Source organism: Lepisosteus platostomus, chromosome 2, assembly GCF_059453375.1.
Source record: "Lepisosteus platostomus isolate fLepPlt1 chromosome 2, fLepPlt1.hap1, whole genome shotgun sequence".
Classification (NCBI taxonomy): Eukaryota; Metazoa; Chordata; class Actinopteri; order Semionotiformes; family Lepisosteidae; genus Lepisosteus; species Lepisosteus platostomus.
Genome location: NC_142612.1, coordinates 8,496,887 through 8,522,421, shown reverse-complemented (window position 1 = coordinate 8,522,421; position 25,535 = coordinate 8,496,887). Strand labels below are relative to the sequence as shown.

Sequence of the window (25,535 nt, the reverse complement as noted above, 5' to 3'; positions counted from 1 at the left end):
CGGCAGCAACACGTCGGTGCGCTTTTACTTACGTATCTATTTATGAGGCTCCGGAGAACGCTGCAATCCATTCCTCCCGACAGCTTCCAATTGTTCTTTTGGATATTCACTCCCCTTGCCTTCAAACGCCGAAACCGCTAGCTAATTTTCCTTCCTCTCCTAAGATCCATGCCGCGACTGCCGGACACCTGACTCTACAGTAGGTAAGTGTGGACTGACAGCAGCGTCCGACGACCGCAGTTCTGCTCCTTCTCACCTACGGATCCCGAGCACGTTAGGCAGCAGCAGCAAGAAGCGTGTTCGTAGTTTTCGGGGCTCCTTCATTTGCACATAATGTCTTTGTACTGCGACAAGAATTCAAACCGCAGTTTATTTTTTGCTTGTTTTTTTTTTTCCCCCTTGACGATGTCTCTCTTTTCTGTTAGTCCCGTGGTCCCGCTTTCCCTCCTTGACGATCTGCCTTCCCTTCTCTTTTTTTTTCCTCCTCCTCCTCCTTCTGTTTTATTTCTTCCCTTCTTTCTCACCTTCGCCGTACCTATAATCCTGCCTCGCTCCAGCTCTGGTGAGCTTTTCTTTCAGCGGACGTCACGGGGGGCGTGGGCGCTTGCGCACTCCGTTGTCACACCCACTCGTGTCGGAGCAAAGCGGTGTGCACCAGCATTGATTGAAAAAAGCTCACGCGTAGCTCCATCGGCCGGTGGGTGCTTAGTTAGTTGCCGGTAGTATAAAGATTTTCACATAGATTTTTTTTTTCTGTCAGCACAGTGATATCATTCAGTGGTTATTGAATTTCAGCGAGGTTTTAGGTAAAAGCGGACTAGACGCAAAGATATCACAGTAAACACGTCTTTTCATCTTTTGGCTTCATACAGCTTCCAAGAATCAAGCGTTATGTCCATAAAGTGTGGTCAGTGCCAGATGAAAAAAAAACATATTCAAAGTTTTAATACATACATTCTACTCACAGTAAACATGATAAATGAACATGTTGTAGCAGTAGTAGTAGTAGCGATTAATTCCAATCCGCCAAAGTCTGTTTTATAGGCAAACCAGTTGCTGCAACTTTGAATCTTGTATGAGACCTAAAGCAGAGTGAATGAGACACTTAGTAAAGTATTATGCAAAAATGCATAGTTTATTAAATTAAATATATTTGTGGTGATCCATTCATGTTTTGAGCGTTTTCAGTATTGCATTACTGTAATTGTAATAGTATAAAGTGACTCAAATATATTTCAGCTGCACAAAAAAAGCACTTCAAAACAAGTACCCCTGTTTACCATTATGTGGAACAATTAATTGTTAAGTGTTCAGAAGAGAATACTCATCAATCAGCTGTGCAATGATTCATTCATACATGTACAGTACCAAGTGCATGTCCTGGACACAACCAAAATATCCTACAACTTGAAATTAGTGCATTCTAGTCTGGAAAAGATCTGCCCCGAAACCAAAATAATCACAAAGAAAGCAAAATCCAGGGTTTTGTTAATACCAAAGCTGACACCATCTGAGGTTTTTGAAGAGGTGCACGAAAATGCAATAAATCCAAGAAAGATGTAAAATTATACTAATCGACAGCACCAGGTTGTATCAGTAAAGTCTGAATAGTGTTCTTGCTCATGTAAGACAACAGAAGGGTTTGAATATGGCTTGGGGGGTGGGGTATGTATAGGATATGTAATCAAATTCAGCGATTGTTAACCACTTAGAAATAACTCAAGAGCCGCATCCAAACCATATCGGTTACCAATTCATCTTCCACACTTTGTTGCTGAACGCAAACAAGGGCATGGACATACGTCTTTGGCATTCTAAACTGAGATGTGTATCTAACACCATGTGACAATGAGGCAGCCGAATCAAACGTAAGAGTGTAAAAATAAATACTTAATCAGGCTGAAGCTCGTCCATGGATCAAATTTATAACATATCCTTAATGGAGGACCACTTGCTGAACAGTGTAATCATCAATACATCAATACCTTTTTCCTGATATGTTATTAATGGACCTTGTCTCCTGTTAAAATTAACGCAGCAAAGGAAACACTTGTCAGCAGAGATAACGTTAAATTTTTTAAGGACTAATTTATATTCCCTTATTTATCCTTTACATGCTGGAGTAACTCTTAAAACGTCTGCAAGAGTTTGCATTTATTCTGCGCCCTGTGGAAAGCAACCGAAGCTAGCAAGAGAACAAAAGTATTATATCGTTGTTATTGGGATTAGTTCGTTTTTTGTAATAAATAATTTTGACTTGATTGCTTACTTGCCTGACAGCTAGCATACGATTTTCTTTTAAAAAAATGGAAATCATTGAATTTTGTTACATTGCTGTTTTTTTCATCTTTTATTACAAATATTCCACAAACACTAGTCATTCGTAATAAAATATTAACAACTGAATGCATAAATAACACTTTCAATGTACTTTGTATGTTTATATTTTGCATTCTACGTTCTGTTCCTTATTAATACATTAAACTAATATTGAAATCAAATAATCAAAATAATATTGATTTATATTTATCACACAAGTACAATGAGTAATATACAAGAACAGGTCGTTAACACGTCAATTCTAATTCAGAATATTGATAATATGCAGAATATATATTAAATTTGATGATATTACTATTTAATTGCAAACAGCAAAAACACTAGTGGAAATAAAGAAGATAAATGCAGTTTATGGGATCTATTGTATTTCAGACCTTTTTGCCAGATTAGGAATATAACCAGTTTTCATCAGGTGCGACACGTTTGTGAACAAAATGTTCTTAAAGACCATATAAACGCTTTTCATCTACAATCTTCACCTTGCGAAACTCCCCAAACGATATTTGACGTGTCGAAGAAAAGAACCATCGTGCAAGGCAAGTGCAGTCGTGAAAATGGAATTATCTTCGTTTTCTTAAGTGATAAACCCCAACGCACGCCTAAAACAGAAAAGGTAGGAACTGATGTCATGCTAGGAACCTCTCTTGCGTTTCTCGTTCTTCGGAGGGCAGTATTTTCGTTCGATTCTCCCTTGCCTTTCGGAGGATTATGGGACACCTCCATAGATAACAGTGAAGAGCGCTGTCGGCGGGTTTAGCGAAAATGGCGCCGTTGCTAAGAGCGGAAAGCCACGGCAAAAATAACGGCTGCAGGTAGATTTGGACAGCGACCCGGAGCCGTGTCAGACAGATCCCTGATATGGCAGGCTTGGATCAAAAATCGCCCAACGTCTTGCTACAAAGTCTCTGTTGCAGGATAACTGGGAAGAGCGAAGGTAACAGCGGCAAGGGGAACATTTTAAGTAACGTGCTTGTTCCATCATAGTTCAACATCATACTGCATGAGCACAGAGAATGAGTCAGTAGATGTTTTTACAGTAAGCATATTGGCAGAAAACAAATCAATAAGGCGACGCCGAAATGATCGTCTTTCCACGTTGGAAGCAGGAGTTTTTTTTTGATGCAGTAGTGAATAAAGCGCCTTTCCTCGCTAACAGTCCCCTCTTTCTCTGACTGTTGAAATCTGCAGAACAGGCCAGTGTTCATCTCTTGAGCAGATGTCTGGTATCGTTAGACACATTTTATTTGATAAAAACAACTATAATAATTACGCGATTTTAATTCACGATGGCCGCCAGCAGGCGTGTTTTTTTATCTTGCTAGTTGGGGGAAGACTCATTTACTATTTCTATTTGTAGTGAATGTAGTGGCTGGAGAATTGGCCCTGATGAAATTATGACATGATTGGTAGGTCGATAAAGATGGAAGAAAGTAGGGATATATTTCTTTGGCAAAGAAGCATAAAAGTCCTTTGTCCTTGAGCTGCTATTGTAATGTGATGAAGAAGTGCTTTTATTTGAAAGACTCCAGTTCACAAGCGTATAGTTTTGTAATCTCCTGTGCCAGTGTACTATTTATCTTATATACTGCCTTTAATAGCGCTTTATAACCGAAATCGGATATTATGAGCTGCATCTTAATTGGCACAATATGATCCCAGAATTTTTGTCAGATGCAAAACTAAAAGTATGAGCACAGACCTTAATAGGTTGGTAAATCCTACTGTTTCTGAGCTTTTAGGGAGTTTGTGATCTGGAAATTGGCCGAGGTCAAGGGGGGAAGTTCATGGCTTCAAGCGTTCTCATTCCCTACCCAGCCCCAGTATTTATCTTTAGTCTTAAAAAGCAACTGATTCTTGTATACCAAAATCCAGAATGTGCCTGAAGCTGTAACTGTGAAGAGTTGTCGTTTCTAACTGAAATTGCAGGACCCTTTATTCATGTACTTTTTAATACATTGTAACTTCAGGTGTTTTAGGGAAGAATGAATAGACTGCATTTAGAACAGTCTCACTGTCTGCCAAAGAAGGTATTATTCCTCATGAAGGCCTTTGCTGCTTTTTGATTCTTTGTATTCTTGGCAGACTGTTGTTAAGGAAGTTCTTCAGCTGTAACACCAAGGTCTTTTTTCATGTGGCGAAAGAGGAATATGGTGCATTGTGATTTACACTGGCCTAAATCTGACACATTTGGCTGCTTGTTGTCCTCATTCTTCTCTGGTCCCCTTTGTCTGTAGGGCTCAGTGACGTTCTCCCTTTTTAGTGTCTTTATACTTACATGATGGCATCACAGCAGAGACCCACTTGTTCATGATTCAGATTTGCTGGGAGTCAAAGTCTTGTTGTCACAAAGCACACACAATTTGGTTCCTTCTTATGGCAGGATGTTGAGGTTGAAAGCTGAGCTTAAGAGCTTAAGAAGTTTCTTTTCTTTAAGGCCTGAGAATCTCTGTGACATTATCCACCTGTGTGATATCTCAGTTTGCTGTGGTGGCCTGTAATCTCTGGATCTGTTGGATTGTAGTTATTGTCATTAAAATTATCTTCTGCTTTTTTCAGCCGATGTCGCCCACCAGTTCCAGTATGCTGTGCGAGTCATTGGAAGTAATTATGCTCCTACAATTGAACGGGATGAGTTTCTTGTAGGTGAAAAGATCAAGAAGGAACGTGAGTTTGTTTAAAATAAAACCTTTTGATATTGCATGTTTTTTCAGAAGTGTTAATTAATATTGCAGTATTAATATTAATCCCTTAATAGCATGCTGTATGTAATTTCTTAGTTTTTTTAGTTCATGCATCTAATTATAAGTTCTGAAAACGTGATTTCTGTATGTGTCAGAAACAGTATCCCTTAAGATTTCCATTTATAGGTTTCCATAAAACCTCCATTTATATTGTGATTATCTATATCTTAATTAAACAACACTTCTCTGGGCTGAAAGGTTTTTATTGTTTTCTTAATGGCAAATGTTTATCTCTGGGAAGAAAAAACAATTACATTTGGGAGATTACGCCATATTCATGTCACATAGTGTCATTTTAATATTTAATGTGATTGTGGTGTTTATCATGATTTAACAGGCACTTTATTTCTGCAGTTGTGAAGCAAAGAAGAGAAGCAGATGCAGCACTTTTTTCTGAGCTTCACAGGAAACTTCAGTCACAGGTTTGTTTTTTGAGAAACGTATTGAAAACAAAACGATAATACATGAAACGCAGAACAGATAAGGCTACATTACCTTTCAATTTGAATACTCTCTTCTATTCCAGTATTGGTGGTATTGCTTTTGTAGCAGAATAGATTTGAGGCATTAGGTTAATCATGCAAGTGCTTGAAAAATGTTAAATATTTACAGAATTATTTGAAAAGGTAAAACTCTTGTATAGACTCTGTAGGTTTGTACAAGATATTGAAATTCTTTGCTGCTGCACAACTCTTAACTTTATTTTGGAATTGAACTGAATGACTGTTTAGTTTTATATGAAGCAGTTGCTTGGTATTATAGTGCATCTAACAAGAAGGAAAGTTAAGCTTATTTCCTGTACTGTTTTGGTCACATCTGCAAAATGTAGTATATGAAATTGGATCTTTTGCAAAAATGCTATTTCAGCAGAATGCAAAATCCATTACTAAAATATGTAATTGAATATAATTCCTTGGTAATATTCCGTTTCAGACTACCACCATAACTAATAGTGTTCAGCTTACATAAACAGGGTAAATTGGAATTTCAGTTCTCTGATAAATGTGGAAAAGGGAAAGGTTTGCCTCCCACATCCAGAGGATAAACAAACTGTATGTAGTGCAAGAAGTGTTGTAGTTCAAACTTTTAATTAAACATTAAATATTGTTGTTGTAACTGTAGCAGTAGCTGAGTTGTAACAGTAAAAGTCTATACTTTAGAGGCATTCTTATTTCCCCCTAGTAAATAGCAATAATAATTGCTGTTGTAATGCATAATAAAGTTCAGAAGTATCCTTTCTTATTTAAAAAAAGGGCTGTTTACTTCCCAGTAATGGTGTGAGAGTTCTGAACTGAAAAACCTAGTAAGGACATTATGTGACAAATATGAGATGAAGGACATCGCCGTTTCTGTTTTTTAGAGAGCGTAGGTCATTTGCATATTCCCTGTGACATGAAGAATATACATTTCTAAAAGAATTTACATTGGTGCAAGACGCAGGATATCCTCTTGAGAATGGCGATAGAAAGTGGAGTTTATTAGATGCATAGAAACACAGCCATTGAGATGCGTGGTATGTAATCGGTGGTTTGCATCCATTAGCATAGCTTGATACTATACATCAAAATAAAACTGTATTTCTTGGATAATATCAGACCTGTCGTTTTCTACACAGGGTGTGCTGAAGAATAGATGGTCCATACTGTACCTCCTGCTCAGCCTTTGTGAGGATCCTCGTAAACCACCTAGCAGGGTAATGAAATCAAATCTGTTTTTGTCATTACTTTGTACTTGGAATGTAAGTTTCATTTTTCCATGTCTGCATCTTTTTATTTACAAAGCAAAATGCACACCCTAAACTGAAAAGTAATACCGGTGGCAGCAGGGTAGTGGTTAAAAGCAACATTGCATGCAAACATTTCTGTTAAATGTATGAATAGTTTCATGTTCTCTGTCAGAAATTACACAGAAGAGGCAGATGTGTATAAATAGTATAATTTGCTGCTGTTTTTAGTCCAGAAGTGACTGTAAGGCAGATGTTTGCATTATTTCAAGTATTCGCAGCATAAGTAAAGTGTCAGGTGACACTGAACAATAAATATGTTACATGGTCTAAACTAATTTGTTAATGTAGTTGGTTTTCTGTACTCTACCTGAATCCAGCAGTGTAAATCAGGAACATATTGATCAGTATCACTATCTAGGATTATTTCATTTTATTTTGGAATTACTTTTGCCTGTTGACTTTTGTGGAAACTATCATACAAAACTCTTTCCAGAGCACCATGACACAGAATCAGTATTTTGGTCTATGAACAGCAATCAGATCAGTTTAAAGAATGCAGACAGAGTGTGAATTTGTGGTGTAATTAAGTTATGTTGAAAACTTGTCTAAGTCAGTAGTGTTGATATTGTAACTTCCTGTACATTTCCATTTCCTCCACAAGGGCGGCAAAGATACTTTGGCATTTGTGTTCGCAGACAAACTGACAGGCGTCAGTTTCAGAGCCTTTAATTTATCATTCCTAGTAAAAGATCAGATAGTGTTGGCAGTGATAATACCATAACAGTCCAATAACAAAAGCTTTCCTTTTGCTGGGGTCCTCAGAGTAGCTGTGAGGATCACCTACTAGTATAGCGACGACATCTGTAAAGGAATACCGGGTGGTGAGAGCTTGGTCTTGGAACAGATCGCTGTGAAGAGACGGAATGCTGGTTTAGTGAGAGAGAGGGGCAAGTAGCCCAGGGAGGAAGAGAAGGAACGCCGAAGAGATCTAGAAAAAGATTTAGAGGAAGGCATAGTGGGTCGCAGCAGAAGTAGACTGAAGCAGTTCAGGTGGGTAGCTGCGGATGGAACTGATTGAGAAGATCAGTCTGGATATTTGAGAGGGCTTCACTTTCAAGAGCTCCAGTATTATTTACCTGTTAAAATCTGACCATTCTTGTTTTCTTTTCAGGTTGCGAATTATACAGCGCTCTTCGCTCAGGCGTTGCCAAGAGATGCCCACTCCACACCCTATTACTGTGCCAGGCCTCAGAGCCTGCCGCTCGGCTACCCTGACAGGACCCAGACGGCCCAGAGCTCAGGCAGCATGGGCAGCAGTGGCGTCAGCAGCCTGGGGGTTTATGCTGTGAACGGGCCGACGCCAACCCCCCAGTCACTGCTCCAGGGGTGAGTTCACCACGTAGAATGAGCTGAAAGTAAACGCAGTGAGCGGAGGTTTCCAGCTGAAGTAATGCTGTAATGTCAAGAGATTGCTGGTTCAGGTCTGTGCTCTGGTCCTGTCTGCCTGTGACAGGGGTTCCTACATAGCAGGTGAATACCTTGTCTTAATGGCAAGATTTTAATAACATGTAACTAATGGTGGTAGTGGGACCAGTAGGGGGAGCCCACCCTGCAGTCTGTGTGGGTCCTAATGTCCCTGTAGAGATGGAGACACTTAACTTTAAAAATCCCAGGGCATTTCTCGAAAAGAGTAGGTGTGTTAACCCCATTGTCCTGGTGTGATAAACATATATTCAGAAATTGTGAAGATTTTTCATGTCTTTTATTTTGTGATGGGAAAGCAGCATTTACTTTTCCATTCACGTTTGGACTCTTGTCCTAACAATTATCATTAGATTAAAAAAGGGGAAATTACTTATATTCTATAAAAACATTTAACATACAATGACAGTGTTTTGTGTGTCGGGTCCATTTTTGCTGCTGTGTGCAGTGATGTTGATTTCATTCTGGCTAATTAAAAATGAATGGGCTTCCATCAGCTATAAGTACTTAAGTATTGTTTTTACATGGAGAAATGTATTGCTGTTTCTGTTTGACGCTGCAATCTAGAATTAGCATGTGGGTTGTTAATTATTGGTTGTTAGGATTTGAAGCATCATTAAGCTTTAAAGAAGCACTCTGGTGTCATTTAGTGGCATTTAAAGCTGTCATTTCTACCACTGAGCAGCAATTAGGAAAAAGCCGGTTCCATAAACTTTGCCTTAAATTTTAATCAGGCTTTTACGTTCTTGATGACCCAACAGACTTGAGTGGTACTCTGAATGGCAGAATTTAAACATTCGCAATGACTTTGAAAACTCTGTTCTATTGTATGATGTGAGCAAACAGTGGCTCTGCTTCACCTTAGATGTTAGAGGTTTTGTCGACTCTGTTATCTTGTTGTTTCATTGCTGCTTTATTCTGCTTCTCTGCCACATCGAATACGGGATTGGTTTTTAAATATGTGCTTGGGTAGTTATCATGGTAGTCATCCTAAGCTGTAACAGCAACCACATCTCACCTAGTTTGTAGAAATTTGCCACTAGGAAATGAATTAAAATGATTACATATGCAAATTGGTCTTATGGTCTGCAACTCAACTGGGAACCCACAAGCTCAGCAGGTGTGAGCCTGGTCAGTACTTGGATGAGAGACCTCCTGGGAAAAACTAAGGTTGTTGCTATACGAGGTGTTAGTGAGGCCAGTAGGGGGCGCTCACCTTGTGGTCTGTGAGGGTCCTAATGCTCCAGTATAGTAATGGGGACACTATACTGTATAAAGGCGCTGTCCTTCAGATGAGATGTAAAACTGACGTTTCACGTTGGATCATTTTGATCAATAAATGAGTGAAAAGTTATATCCTTTTGTGTGTTGTTTGTTTTATTGGGTTCTCTTTATTTGAATTACTTAGATGAAGATCTGGTCATATTTTAGGTCAAATTTATGCAGAAATTCAGACAATTCTAAAGGGTTCGCGAACCTTCTAGCACCACTGTAAGTGTTTGGATTATTGATATTATTTTTATTCTCCCCGCTGTCTGCTTGCTTTCAGGCACCAGTCCCATGTAGTGGGGGACTCTCTCCGTCAGCAGCTGGGCTCTCGGCTGGCCTGCAACCTCCCCTCGTTTTCAGCAGCTACCTCACGAGGCCCCCCGAACTCGGTGGGCCGCAGCGCTCCCAGACCTCGCCGGGAAGGGGACATCAGCGGTACGTCGATTGCCGTGCTTCCTTTCACCCATTCGTCATGTGGAGGCTCCGAAGCCCGAAGCTGCGGCCCAGCGCTGGGGCCTGGAAACGAGATGACAGAGGAAGTGTATGCTAGAGAGAGATACGGGTTTCTGTTTCTCATGAAGCACCTTTCTGGAACACTAGTTCTTGTGGTCCGAAGACGTGGAGCAATAATGTTTGAACGCTGTCCTACTCCAAATCTCACTTTGCAGGTTGTTTTAATAGCCCCTTATTTGGTTTCATTGCACATAATGGCATAATTATTCAGAAAATTGGAACAATTCAAGAAAGTACTCTAGATGCTGGGTACTGTGGTAGAACTCGACCCAGCTGCTTTTTAGTCGCTCACTGACGTAATGAGATTTCTCCTGCCTTGTCCAGCCCTACTCTTATCCAGGCTTGTGCCCTCTTCTACCACTTCCCAGGGCATTTGAGTAAATCTGAGTGCCTCAGCCGGCTGGTACCCACAATACCAACGCTGCTACAGTATGTGAACACATGGCATGAGTCACACAGTGCATGTTATTCACATTGGAAACAAAAGGTTTTGGATATAAGTAGATGTATGCATTTTTAATAAGGATTTGCAAAGGTGGTGGTAATATAGAACTAAACTTAGATTTTTATACACACATTAGTCATTTCTCAACTGGATTGTTATTCTCTCTTGATCTGAGGACACAGGCAGAGGGTCATTTAGAAATCTATTAAAATGAATGTGCCCCTCTTGTATGGTTCAAGAGTTTGTTAAATCTAATTGTGTCGATTTTATTTTTAATATTGGATCTTTGTTCAGCCTGACACTAGGCATATTTGTCATTAATGTAAAGATTAGATCAGAGCCATCATAATTCTATTGTTTTGACCAAATCTAAAGATTCTTGTGTTGAAAGACATCACTGGCTTTTCATGATTCTTCATTTTAATATCACAAACAAACCACTTTTCTGTTTTTCAGGCACCGTTGAAATCAGCGAAGCTGCCCTTATCAGAGACATATTGTATGTCTTTCAGGGGATAGATGGCAAGTTCATCAAAATGTGCAGTTCTGAAAATTGCTATAAAATTGATGCCAAGGTAAATATTTTGTGAAAGCAATTCTCGATATTTCACAATTTAAGGGTATTAAAGGAATACAAGGTCTCATTTTTAAATGAAAGAGGTAATTATAAAATACTAGATGTTTTCAATGGTTCGAAGATGAAGTGCTCAAATTCAAATAAAGCTGTATTAATTTCTGAAAATGTAATTTTGCGGCCAGATTTGTTTAATGACTTTCTTTATCAGCCTAGTTTGAAACATTTTTCCAATCATTTTAATGTGCAGTGAAGTTCTCCTAAAAAGACTTCCATGTGGTTTTATTTTTTAATTTGGTTGTGTTCTAAGGAATGTGCCCTTTTAAATCTTTGGAAGGTTCAAGAAAAAAATTAATTGGAATAGTTTCAAAACTTATAAACAGTTTTTTTAATATAAATTTTAAATTCAGGCTAGTAATTTGGACCTTGTGGCGCAAAAGACTCATGGATCTTTTACAGTAGTTATTAATCTGTCACCCCTTAAACTTAAGGAAGTAGACTCATCTGTAACGGAGGATTTGAAATGGCAAATCCTACCTGGAATTCTCTTGTTTGTATTTGATACACACTGAGAGAGGTGTCTGGAAGTGCAGACACCTGACGTTTGCATGTTTATCCTAACTGACATAATCCAAGTTGATGATCTGTCTTAAAGAACAACCAATCAATAAACTCAGGCCAGCCTTGACATTGATAGCTTTTTAGCTGTTCTGTTTTCAATTACTGGGAGTTAGAAAATGGTCTTTTATCATAAATCCATATATCTGACACTTAGCATCTTATTTTTAGCTGTCTTATTAATCACTTGAAATATATATATACAGTGCATGTATTTAAACAGGATGTTTAGAAAATGTACACAGTAACCACTTAGACAAATTTGTGGCAGATCAGATGAATATGATTAAAAATGTACCTTGTCACTTGCTAGCCTGAATTTACAGTATATGGGTATGGTTTTTTTTCCACAGTTTGTTGTTTCCTTTCTGCTTTAAACGGTGTTTCTGACCAGGTGAATTTTGTGTTCCCAAGGAAAACGGAGAATAAACTGATCGTTTTTTTTGCATTTTGGAGAAATTTGACCGAAAATTTCTCCAAAACCTTGAAAAGGACTGTCAAAGTCTCTGTCATCATCCGTCGCCCATGGTGATTAGTCAGACATACTGTATGAGGCATTCTTTTACTTAGCTAGAAGAAACTATTTCTTAGCACCTGTCAGCCTACTCTATTATCCTTAAGATACACACTGGGTTTAAGGCATGTGTGGAGTGTGGAAGCACAAGATGCAATATTCAGTAATAACTCCCTGAAAAGCATATTAGAATTTGGCTAGTGGTCAGTTCTAATAGATACTAACATTTAGGTCATGAACAGAAGCAATTCTGAATGAGTTCCAATTAAAATGTTTATCCCTTAGTCAAATTATAAAGTTGGTACTTGACTACAGGGGATCAGATGTTCACCACCAATTTAATTGTATACTTATCTTTGTATGCAGTGCGTGATTTGGAAACTTTTTGGCTTTTCTTGACCCTACGAATGGCAGATAAACATAAAAGTGACACTTTTAGATGTTGAAGAAATGCTGTAACATCCAAGAGACATAAAACTTTTATATTGGAAGCAAAATTAGACATAATCATGGGGTCTTAGCAAGGCCAAATTCTCAGTATAAACTGGGTATGGTAGACCTCAATCGGCAAGAATTTGAAGGAAAAAGAAGTTTGTTCAACCAAGCCTGACAATGCAGATAATCTGTCTGTTACCGTGCCTACCTATAGTTTTACTTGTATCTCTAACTCAGAATTATGAAGTTACTAAAATAATTACTATCGCACTACATTATGTGGTGTATATTCCAGTTAATATATTTACTGTTATTATTTGGAATTTTGTATCATTAATACTGTATATTTAATGATATGGGATATTAGGCTGTCAAAATTCCCTTAATGGAACCAAACTTCTTCTTTATACTAAATCTCACAGGAGAAATTCAGTTTTTAAGTTACAAACCTTTCGACTCCCAAAGCATTCTGTTTGTAAGTCATGGAGTAACTATAGGAAAAACAGACAGTTACAATATGCCGTGAAGTAAAATTGTGGGTCCTATGTACTTTTGTCATTTCCTGATAGCGATGCCTCTTGCTAACATTGCAGTCTGATAGCTTTTCTGTGTTGTGGTTTGTATGTGTACTTAAAGTCCATTATCAGACCAATTGTGGGTTTACTACAGTAGCAAACAGACTGAGAAATTGTGCCCCCTTTTCAATAACTTGTTTAGTGCAATTTATTGTCCATGCGTACTGTATTGTGGGAAATAAGAGCTGAAGAACGACATAATTCCTTTATAGATTTGGGGTAAAGACTGAGACTCCTCTCAGATCTCATTGTAATAGGATTTTATGTTTCTTTTTTTATTGATGTAGCCAATTTTCTTCAAGACATTTAAATAGCCTGCAGATAAACACTCCTTTTAGCAATAAATAGTTTTTAAAAGCTGTCTTCTTTTTTTTTTATTGTTGTCGAAGGTATGTACTGAAATAGATTTTACGAACTATCAGGATATGGGAAGTCATTTTTGACCATTTTTGGATAAAGTTTCTGGATATATGGAGTTAAAAATAACACATTTGATAGCAAACACCATCTTTTTTTTCTACTAAGGAAATGATTGGAGGGGGAAAGACGTGTGTATGTGTTTAATGCGTTCATGCAATACATTGCCGTGATTTTACGTTTTTTCCCTAGACTGCAATTTCGAAGTCTCTCCGTGACACCACAAGCAGGCTGGCAGAGCTGGGGTGGTTGCACAACAAAGTGCGAAAGTACACTGACCAGCGGAGCCTTGACCGGGCATTTGGACTCGTTGGCCAGGTAGTCTTGAGGGGGGAAAAAAAGCAGATGTCAAGTTACAGACGAATACACCATACAATTACACGTTTAACACTAATTTTTAAAGGCCTGCTTGAGTTAATGATACCTGCCTTGTAAGATGCCACCCCAACATCATTTTTAAGTTTTAAACACTGCTGTGCAAACCTGACAACATCAGTGATGCATGGATTTACGCATAAGACGTAGTGAATGGAAAGTGAAGTTGATTTGCTGAACTCAGGTGAATCCACTGTAATAGGGTCACGTGAGTCACTGCTAGTGTTTTTTTAACTGCCGTGAACTATTGGTGATACTAATATAGAAAGACATAGTAAATTTGTCCTCAGATTTTATGTTTTTCAGCAGCATAACAACGGTTTCAGCAGTTAAAATTGGTGTTGAGATGATGTCAAGTACCAGTGGCAATATAAAGCTTTAATCAGAGCTGTAGAAAATACTTTGAAAGAAGTACTATTAATTTAAATTGCTTTCAGTTTATATCATGCCTTGTATTGCTTATTATGATGAATCTTCAAAATTTCAAAATTCCAACTACTTCTTTTGCATATTTGAATTTGAAACCCTAAACTTCTGATTACAAAAAATACTAATTTGGCTACAGGCAACGTATTTGGTGTTATAAAGCAAGGCATCTTTAGCGAAGAGTGAGGTTAATTTATGACAGTGGTTCCTGGACCCTAGTGACTGTTTTTTTGGTTCAAATACCTGGTAAGAACTAGTGCTAACTGATGTTTTAATTGATCTAGTTCTTGTTGCCTGGTTCTGCACTTCATTAGAAAACTGACTAAAGGCAGATTGTTTCCAGCATAGCCCTTTATGTAATCTTTTAGCAACTTTTTTATTAAAGGTATGAACAGATACAGGGGGAATGACATTGTATCCACAGTGTTTCTTTCTCCCTCTTCAGAGGTCATGTTAGTTATGTACCAGGCTTACACTGACACCTAAACATTTGTATGGGGGTTACAAATAACTTTCAACTTTTTGAAGTACAACTCGGGAGCTGAAAGCAAATTTAAAAATATGCCTAAAACCAGAAAATAAAGGCAATTAAAAAAAAAAAAGCTGGACCAAAAACCTGGAGACGTAGGGGTCTCAAAAGATCAAGGGTAAAATCCATTAATATGTCATCTTAGTTCTAAAACTGTAAATATTACTGTGTTTTTGATAACACCGTAGGTTTTCCAAGGTCTTTAACGATGGAGAAAGTTAAGTGAGTGGTTTTTAGTGACCATGGTCTATTACATTTGAACTGCTTGTCATGTATTCCTACTTGAATTCATTTCCTTTGCTCCAGAGTTTTTGTGCTGCCCTTCATCAGGAGCTCAAGGAGTACTACCGGCTTCTCTCTGTCTTACATTCCCAGGTATGCTTAAGTTTATTTACACATTGAAACACGCGGCATTCTCGTGAAAAGCAAATGCTCAAACATTCTGAAACGTAATTAAGACATGGCTGCCTTTTGACTTTTCAGTAATCATTCTCCCATCTCTATTTAATCTCCACTGTGGAAAACTTGTTCTCACAGTTTTCCTTAAGTGTTTCCCCTCATTTACTTGTAAAAAATCATCAAATCATGGGTGCATCATTTTTATTGCCCCGGCGACCTTTAGTTTATACTGCTCCTTAACGTTCATTCAGTCATCGATTTCTAGGGTAAATGAGATAAAAAGCCAGTAAAATACACCTTTATGTTTTACTTTGAAATGTGTAATAAATATCTGCAAAAAGTGATGATTTAAAGTTCTGGACACAGCCAGTGTCCAACAACTGGAAGTTCAGATGATCACTACTTCTGAGAGAAAGATTGGCACAACGTCTCTGTTTAATTCATTTGCACCTTAATTTTCACAACGGAGAGCTCGTTTCTGTTCCCCAACTCCTTCCATGCCTGCATGTTGTAGAATTACATACATTTCTGTTTCGCTCTCAGTTACAACTCGAGGATGACCAGGGAGTGAATTTGGGAGCTGAAAGTAGTTTGACGCTCCGCCGCCTACTTGTGTGGACTTATGACCCCAAGATCAGATTGAAAACTCTTGCTGCTCTTGTTGATTACTGTCAAGGTAAGTACATCTTCACATGGCGATTCTGGAGTCCCGAGGGGCTCACTAGTGCAATAATTAATGCAATTTCTATGGAGGTGATGAAATCTAATGTAAGATGGATATCTGGAGATGAATTCTGTATATACAGCTGCTTCTTCAGAGTCATTTACCAAGGAAAATGTTCTCTGAGGGATAGTGTAAAATGAGTTGCTTTAAGCTGTGCAGTGTGATATAGTTAACATGAGAGCTAAGACTTGAACCAGGAACCTTCCGATAATGAGTCTTTTACATTACCTGCTGGATCCTCCAGCTGTTTTGGTACATTACATAGTAAATGTAGGAGAAAGTAGGTTCATACTCCATAAACAACCAAATTACAAGCATTTAGTCAGAAAAAGGAATCCAGGTTAAATCTTTTACATCTAACAAAGACAGAAGTCCGAACAATTTTCCCTGACTAGTTAATTTAGTCTTCCCACACATTTTATAGGAACATAAACTTCATTTATAACTATTTCTAAAGATCTCTCATTCTGTGCAAATGAGCGATGTTTGGCAAAACCCATCGTTTTGTGTTCATGTAGTAAAACATGGACATCCGTGTTCGTGCTGATATTTATTTCTTTAATGTATTGTTGAATATCTGAGCAGTACTACTTTCAGTAGTTTTATTGCACTGTGGTGTTAGCTCCTATTTTCTGTTTTCACAAGCATCACCACAGACCATTGAACAAGAAGAAACATTTCACTGATGATGTTAAGCTGCTACTGCTGGTTTTATCTTCAGAACACAAGCCTTGTCCATACATTCATACACTTAGCCCTACTTTAGGAGCTACAATGGAACACTTCTCAGAAAGGAATACAGTTACCCCCAATAAAGTCTGCAGCAACAGGGTCAAAAAGGCAAAAAATCAAACTATAGGAAATTGACTTAATTATCTTAGAAAGTGTTTTGTTTTATATTTTGATCATTTGTCATTTATTCATTTGATCTTGCATGCCTTTCGTGACTAGTAGCCCTAATTGTTTTCATTATTGCCATTGTTGTACCCTTTGTCTCCAAATGATGTTTTAATAGCAACAAAAACCTTTTTCCAATCACAATACATTGCATGTTTAAGCCATGTGCAATCCTGAACATGAATCTAATTCCTCTTTGATTGTGCTCCCTTTTCGTCTCATCTGTAAGTGATAGATCGCAACTTCCCCCAAAAACTTGATGAAGTCAGTTAGCTGTGCCTGAGAATTGAAATGCTGTAACCTTTATCATTTTAAATGATTATATGAATTCTTCCTGCAGTTCCTGCTGAGCAAGGCACTTTTAACCTTGTCGGGTGACGTTACGATTTTGTTCATGCTGCATCCCTTCCAAATAAGACCAACTGTATTTATAACAGTGTGTAAACATGCTAATAAACTGGAACCCTTTTTATTCCTATTGCAACACAGATTAGCAAATACAGTGTCTGCCCACTTGACAGACATACATTCATTAGGGCTTTTAAGCAAGGGGCTTACTGCAACTTCTGTTTTAAGAAATGCATGATGATCATTTGTTTGATTACTGATGCTAACTTGGGTGAACTTGCGGGGCTAAGCTCCATTAGCCCACAGTGATCACCTCTCCAAAATGTACTTGAGTACTTCTAAACCTCTGTTCTCAGGGAGGAAAGGGGGAGAGCTGGCCTCATCTGTCCATGCTTATGGCAAGACTGGAGACCCATACATGAGAGCACTAGTCCAGCATATCCTTGGTTTGGTGTCCCACCCCATCCTGAACTTCCTGTACCGCTGGATTTATGACGGGGAGCTGGAGGACACGTATCACGAAGTAAGCAGTTTCTGCATCCAGGTTACAGCGTCTCATTTTTTATGGGGTATTGATTAGGAATAGTCATGCAGTCAGAATGGGAAGTAATGGCCTGGTGGTAATTGCCTGCTGGTAACAGAGAGCTTGCTGAGTGTCCATTCTGCTGTTGTGTCCGTGGTTTATATGCTGCATCTCCTTCTCTGCCTGCTAAAATAGAACGATTAAGAGTTAAGAGTGGAGTTGTGATTGTTTTTATACGGGAAGCTGGTGTTCTTTGATTTTACCATTTTGCCTTGCATCTTCAAAACATTACAGGAGTTGCTTCATTCGATAGATACTATATATCCTCTTGACATCATGGTTTCAAGTATCAAATTCAGTTAATGAGGCAGAAAGATTTCAGAAAAATTTGAAATTCAAGAGAATTATTTGTACCTGTTGGTTAGGATCAAAGGATGGAGAAATTTAATGGCATTTGGTTTGCATCTGCTTGGAAAAGCAACTCTGTACATTAGAACATATTTTTAAGGCAAAAAGACCTACCATTCTTTGTTTAGGTCACCCACTGGATATCAGATGCATTTAGATTTTTCTGACTCATTGTTTTGTATGTAATGCCAAGAGGTGATAGAAGATGTCTATTATGGTTAGTGTATAAAAGAGTGGATTTATAGTTGGGGGTAACTCAGCCGTTGAGACTGGATTCTGTTCCCCACTGGAATGCCTTTTCTGCAGCGTTTGCATGTTTTCCCTGTATTTACAAGTGTTTTCTCTTTTTGCTCCAGTTTGCTCCCACTTTTCCAAATATGCGTCGACTCAGTTAGTTGGTGTCTCCTAAAAAGTGTTTGTATGTGACCCCCTTGTCCTGTCCTGGGCTTCCACCTTGTGCTTTTGGGATAGACTTTGTGTTCCCACAGCTTTTTATCTGGAAAAATCAGCTGTCTGATAATGGAAGGATACCATTTTATAACCATCCTTTTTTATAATATTCCATATTTTTAAAAACATTTCTATCAAATTCGTACAATTTCCTGTGCTGCTTTGGAGGGTATTTGTCCAGGGTCTTCAAACAATATAAGTATTCCACCTAAGATTATATCTCAACCTTCCATTCTAACCTTGCATGTCAGCAGCTTCTGGTTATTAGAATCAACTACTGTTCATCTACTGAATTTGTGAATGGATTTCATTACAGTTCTTTGTAGCCTCAGACCCAACAGTGAAGACTGACCGACTGTGGCATGATAAGTACACACTAAGAAAATCCATGATCCCCTCTTTTATAACGATGGATCAAGCTCGAAAGGTACAGAACTTCAAATCTTTTCATTTGAAAAAAAAGATACACATTTCTTAAACTGATTCTTTTTGCTGAAAAATTCCAGCCCAATTTCTTATGATAAACCTGATTCAAATATTTTACTTTTCCTTTTAAAGAACTACGGAACACTGTGGCTCTTATGAGCTATGGTCTTTATGTCTTTGTATAGCACAGAGTTCCCAACATTTCAGCAGGTTTTATGGGTCACCTTTAAATTATTAAACCCTTAGAGTAATTTAATCTTGATTAAGTAAGTTGATTATTCAGTGAAATAGTTTGGAAATCAATTGAAATGGAAGTACCAACACCCTCCATCTCTCAGTTACCACAGTTAGCTACTGTATTAATTGAACTAACATCCTACATTGATCAAACCTTATTTGTTTGGAATCTTTAAAAACTGGTGTTTTAAGAGTTAACTAGTAGATTTGCTGCACTGTGTCCTCCAGAATGGAGGTTGATCACCCCAGAATAGCATAGGCTCTTATTTAAAAACCTGTGGAGAGCTGTATTTTGTGTACTCTGAAAGCACGACCTTAACATGTAACCTCAATATAGCTAAGTCATGCTATTTCTGTTTTTTTTTTAAAGTGAGCATACTCCCTCAGGTCTGAAAATATCTAGTAACTGTAATAAACGTTCACCATCTCATTTTTATTGCAGGTCCTCCTTACGGGAAAATCAATTAACTTCTTGCACCAAGTTTGCCATGACCGGACTACTCCTGGGAAAATAACGCCAGCAGCAAAATCTGCTGATTCTCCCAAAGATGGTGAGCTCTGTTTCCTTTTACTGCAAACATGAGTTTAGAAAGGGCTGTAAGGGTGTCCTCCATTGTGTTTCCTTTTCTAATTCTGGACAATGGTTTTTTATCCAGAGTGGAATACCCCAGTTGGTCCTCTGAAACCACTTGCAGCAGAGACCTGATTGTTCGGAAGGTCTACTGTACCTGTTATACACAGGCTATCTTTTGCTTAGCTTCTGAGGTCTGATGAGTTGGGGTAAAAAGGTAATAATGCTGCTGTCAATAAGCCATGCTCAGTTCATGGCCTGAGAGAGCTTTTTTGCTCAGGATCCTAAGAGGCAGACTATTTTGATTTTGGTGTTAAATATTAGGATTCCAAAGCAGTCTCCAAAGTGAAATAGCCAGACCTAGCAATTGTTCACATCCATTTGTTAAAAAAAAAATCAAAATAATTTCTTACACTTGTATAACACTCCACTCAAAGTACTTTACAGGTAATGGGGTCTCCCCTCCACCTCCACCAATGTGCAGCATCCACCTGGATGATGTAACAGCAGCCATAGAGCCAGTATTCTTATCACACACCAGCTCTCAGTGGGGAGGAGAACAGAGTGATGAAGTCAAATCATAGATGGGGATTATTAGGAGGCCATGATTGGTAGACAAATGGGAAATTTGACCAGGACACCACAGTAACACCCCTACTCTTTTTGAGAAATGCCCTGGGATTTTTAATGACCAAAGAGAGTCTGGACCTCGGTTTTACGTCTCATCCGAAGGACGGCACCACTGTACAGCTTAGTGTCCCTGTCCCTATACTGGGGCATTAGGACCCACACAGACCACAAGGGGAGCGCCTCCTGCTGGCCCCACTAAGGATGCTGCTGGAACAGCTGTTAGTTTTTCCCAGGAGGTCTCCCATCCAGGTACTGGCCAGGCTCACACCTGCTGAGCCTCAGTTGGTTGCCGGTTGTGAGTTGCAGAGTGATCTGGCTTTCATGTTGAAGGTAATTTTCAACATTTAACAAGGCTCTTTTGAGATGAAGATTAGAAATGTGGTGTTTATTGAAAAATTAAATTGTATGATTTAAAATTTGAGGACAGATATTACCAGATGTACTAATAGAAAGATGACCTTTTGATGAAATTCTATTAATTAATTATACTGTATCTTCTTGTAAATTATATAACAGATATTAATGCACTGATAGGATAACGAGTGATGTCGACCCCTCTGAAATTTAGACAGTGTCCGTCTTTCGAAGTAGTGGTGTGCAAGCTCGGAGCCCACAAGCGACTGACATTGAATCCCAGCAGGGGCAGAGAGAGTTGCACTCATCACACAAGCAATAAACGACATACTGTATGAGGAACATGTTAGTTACTGAAATTGTAATTCATTATGGCTTTATAAAAAGAGCATAGCAATCGATTTCTCCTTGAACCTCTGCTGATTATTTTTTAATTGAGCCATTAGTTTGTCCGTGGATATTCAGTCTTCCATAATATACTGTATTTTTAAAAATTAATTATTTTATCTTGTGTTTCCATAGAGGTAGCAATCCTTCCACTGTTTATACAAAGGCATATAATATGTGTTTTATGAGAAAACGACATAATCATTCTATGCCATGAGTCATGATGAATAAATCTTCGCATTAAACATTATTGTGGTTTTAATGCACTGTACTGAATCATCCTAATTTCAGTATATCAAAAGCATAATTTAATTGCACAAAATTTACACTTTTGTTCATAGTTTTTTTATAAATGTTTTGTATAGCTGCAGAAAAATCAAACATATTTTGAAACACCTAAGTCGCTCAGGTTCGTAAAATTGACACCTGCCACACACAGAGAGAGAGCTCAAATCCACCCATGACTCATCACAGCTTTTACACTGAAATTGGGATAATTGGGTACAATTGCAGTTGAAATGCCATACACACTGCTGTAACTCATTCTGACCAAGATCAGCTTGTAAGCAGCAGGCTTAAGAAATTCAAATGAATCGATTCTTTTGTTTTATTTCTGAGTAGAACAGTGCTTGGATCTTTTCCATCGGTTTTCAAAAGCAAGATATTGGCAGCATTATATTTAGCTGCTGTCTTTGCCACCAATCAATGTGGCGCAGAGGAAAGTGGCTTTTACTGTTTAATTATGATTGTCCTTGCACAAATAGCATTGTAGTGCATTTTTAATGGCTCCACGGTCACTTGTTTCAGCTGCTGAGTTGTTCACTGACTTGGAAGGAGCCTTCCAAGGAAAGATTGATGCAGCCTATTTTGAGACCAGCAAATATCTTCTGGATGTCCTCAACAAGAATTACCTCCTGCTGGAACACATGCAGGCCATGAGACGGTATTTACTGCTGGGCCAAGGAGACTTCATACGTCACTTAATGGACCTGCTGAAGTGAGTGAGCCCTCTGGGACTGCTACACTGAAAACACGCTGATGTTAACTGTTCTTGTACTGTTGGTACTCTTTGCATGTGTGTACTTCACTCAGGAGCGCATACCCACATATTTTGTTTTTTTATTTTGTGTTTAGGGTTCTTTTTCTGGTTCAAAAATAAAAAATGAGGTTCTTCTTCATGTTTTGCTCTGTATTGGCTATATTGTTTAGTAAGAAAAAGGTTTGTCGAGTAAATGGTGTAAATTCTTCTGATATCATTACTTTTGGATATGAAAACAAGTGCCTCTTTATTGCAGTTTTGTTTTAGATGGATCGTCACCATTATCCTCGAGGTCAAAGCGGCACAATTGTGATTTTAATAGTGCTATCTATATTTTACTCTCCATGAAAAACACCATGACTACCAGTATGTATTGTTTAATCATCACATTCTCAAAGTATTGTGTGAAATTGGCTTCATGATAAACCAGCCAGTGCATCTGACACCCGAGACCTTTACATCATCCCCACTGGGAGCCAAAATTGCAACCACTAAATCAGTGCTGAAGACTAATTGTTAGCTTATACACCATTTCTACCAGGGTTATACCACTTTTGCTAATGTCTTTTCTAAGAAATTGTTTTAATAGTGGTGTTTATATTGTTAAATGGGTCGCAAAGGAGCATGCATTCCCACACTTTAAGAATTGTGTCCCCTGAGACAGAACAGCTTCACACTAGTGGAAAATTGAGTTCTTTAAAGGGTTAATACTCCCCCTAGCCACACTTTTCATCTTAAGATTTAAAAAGTCTTTTTTTTTTTTTTTTAGAATTTAATAGGATGATAGCTATGGAATTTGTACAAATCTGTTTAACTGTAAAGATGAAGTGGCTGTGAAAATTAATGTCTGTTGAAATCGTTTGCTGTTTAGCCAGTTGTAACATTTCCTTTTTTTCAGTCTTTGCTTAAAATGTAAAGAGTCCTATTCGGTTCCATTGGTTTAGTCTTTTGGGGGGGGGGGGGGGCAGAAACGCAAACGACTTTATTTGATCTTTTAGACTCTCAAAAGGGGGAAAAAAAATGTGGAATTTTATAGTTAGTGTATATGTTCCCTTTCAGGCCAGAACTGGCTAGACCAGCCACCACCTTGTATCAGCACAATCTCACGGGCATCCTCGAGACCGCAGTCAGGGCAACCAATGCACAGTTTGACAGCCCCGAGATCCTGAAACGGCTTGATGTCAGACTCCTGGAAGTAAGAGTCCGCTGCCTCCGTGATATGTGCCCGTTTGTTTGTGAATGTGGATGTAGATGGTCCTGATTGCATTTTCCGTGTGTCCTCAGTACATCTCCGCCACTAGCTGCTTCACGGTGACAAGAACAATGCTTTTTTATTTTTTTATCTCAAAGCTGCTTGGGCTAATAGAAAAAGCTTGTTGTTGGCTTCTGTAGTGAGAGAAGAATGGTATAGTGTGACTTCAGATGTACCATCAGGTATCAAAAATATCCAATATTTTCTTTTTTGGGGGACATGTGTAGGCTTGAAAAATCTTCTTTATTTAGGACTCAACTGAGAAGGAGCAAATTGTCATGTAAGAATGTAGTGTTGAACGTCCAAATTTAAAACCTGAACTTTTCTTCAAAGTATTTATTCTGCATCTGCTCTGTTTAAGGTATCACCCGGTGACACCGGTTGGGATGTATTCAGTCTGGATTACCACGTTGATGGGCCCATTGCAACGGTATGTTCATTGAAGATGATTCATGCTCCCTTTTCACTTTTATTAATGCACAGAGAAGTGGAGAGCTTCAGCCTTGAATCACTGCAGTATTAAACAAATGTATTGCCCCAAGTCTTTTAGGAGTTAATAATTGATAAGGATTAAAAGGTTCTTGGGTTAAGCAGCTCTGTAAAAATATGCACATGTAGTTTTAACAAATCACATTATTCGATCGCATCCTTTAAATAACCTGGAGTGCTATTGGATTATTCAGCAAACTTGAACCTTTTAATATTATCTATTCACGAGCCAGACAGATTACATGTGTATGATGTCACCGTACTGCATAAAGTAAATGTGACAATCATCCTGTTTCGTCTAAAATCTTCTGTTGAATGTTTGCTGTTTGCATTTTATTGAAAGTGACGCAAATTTCATTAAAATCCAAGACAACTGTTAACAAGCATAATCAAATTGTTTATTCTGAGAACTGTCATAATATTGTATATGTGCAAATCTGTCCAACTCCTGTAATTTTCTATGTAATTCTCAAATGTCATCGACAGTTTCAAGTACTCAGTCAATAGGCAGGTTGAATATACATGTATAAAATGTATTTACAGTAGCTCGCAAACATCTGGCATATTCAGTGTAGCATGGAAAACCTAACTGGTATACATAAATTTACCCCAAATCAAATAGATATATAAAAATTATTAAAAGGTGTCTTGAGTATAAACAATTGTATGGAATCATAACATTTATTTGAGCTCTACGGGAAATGTAAGTCCCACAGTTTGTAGACGGATTTGAATTTCTTGCATTTAATGTGTACTTAATGTTTGTTAAATTAAATGTTCATAAATGAAGTAAAACTGACAGTGTTAAGCAGGCTCCAAGAGAGCCATTTCTCCTAAACCTGAAATCTTGCTTCGGTTATGTCCTGATCCATAACAAAGTTATATAGTAATAGTAATGATTAGTATTATTTTGAGATTGAGTTAGAATGGATTAAACAGGATTTTGTTTAGTTATATACATCTCAGTATACATCTCGATCTGCAAAGCACAAGAAATGGCAGATTCTTTATTTGGTGTCTCAGATACACCATGGCCCCTAGTGGTAAATGTTGACTGTCGTTTTACAATGCACATGGTGAGGGTAAAGTAAGCTGCTTATTTGTTCAAGGATCTTAACCAGCTTTTTATCAAAGAAGTTTAATCAATCAGAATGTACTATATGTGCCAACGATGAAAAGTAATGTGAAGCTTTAACCGATTGTTACAAGAAAGTTGTGGGCTCAAATTCTTGGTGTTGCTTGGATTGCTCCTATAAAATGCCCGGATGTGTTAAGGGTTACAAAAGGACATCACTTTGGAACAAAATGTCAGGCACATAAATTCATATTAACATGGTTTACTAATTTGTTCCATATGTTAACATTATTATTTGTGACGGAAAGTGTCCTAAACCTGTTTCCCCATTAATTCCTGGTATTCGT

At 38.1% G+C, this 25,535-nt stretch overlaps 2 protein-coding genes across 16 annotated transcripts in view; one reads left to right on the top strand and one right to left on the bottom strand.

Moving 5' to 3' along the window:
* Nucleotides 1-602, bottom strand: part of atp11a (ATPase phospholipid transporting 11A) — a 102,145-nt gene extending 101,543 nt beyond the window's left edge. For 8 of the 15 annotated variants that reach the window (XR_015924856.1, XM_088596881.1, XM_088596804.1 and 5 more), the window contains exon 1: nt 33-601. Coding sequence is in view for 10 of the 15 variants with exons in the window: in XM_088596881.1 (XP_088453007.1) it covers nt 33-71 (39 nt within the window). In the remaining 5 variants the exon portion in view is untranslated. Of the gene's footprint in view, nt 1-32 lie in introns of all 15 variants that reach the window. The other 7 variants (XR_015924860.1, XR_015924857.1, XR_015924859.1 and 4 more) reach the window with 2 other exon arrangements.
* Nucleotides 603-3,043: 2,441 nt separating this feature from the next.
* The window catches only part of tubgcp3 (tubulin gamma complex component 3), a 30,651-nt gene continuing 8,159 nt past the window's right edge, over nt 3,044-25,535 (top strand). The window contains exons 1-16 of the mRNA XM_088596796.1: nt 3,044-3,274; nt 4,897-5,004; nt 5,436-5,503; nt 6,697-6,774; nt 7,979-8,193; nt 9,839-9,993; nt 10,973-11,091; nt 13,842-13,967; nt 15,286-15,354; nt 15,922-16,054; nt 17,704-17,870; nt 19,045-19,155; nt 19,834-19,942; nt 22,141-22,330; nt 23,432-23,567; nt 23,986-24,054. Of these exons, the coding sequence (XP_088452922.1) occupies nt 3,199-3,274; nt 4,897-5,004; nt 5,436-5,503; nt 6,697-6,774; nt 7,979-8,193; nt 9,839-9,993; nt 10,973-11,091; nt 13,842-13,967; nt 15,286-15,354; nt 15,922-16,054; nt 17,704-17,870; nt 19,045-19,155; nt 19,834-19,942; nt 22,141-22,330; nt 23,432-23,567; nt 23,986-24,054 (1,929 nt within the window). The 5' untranslated portion in view covers nt 3,044-3,198. The remainder of the gene's footprint in view (nt 3,275-4,896; nt 5,005-5,435; nt 5,504-6,696; nt 6,775-7,978; nt 8,194-9,838; nt 9,994-10,972; nt 11,092-13,841; nt 13,968-15,285; nt 15,355-15,921; nt 16,055-17,703; nt 17,871-19,044; nt 19,156-19,833; nt 19,943-22,140; nt 22,331-23,431; nt 23,568-23,985; nt 24,055-25,535) is intronic.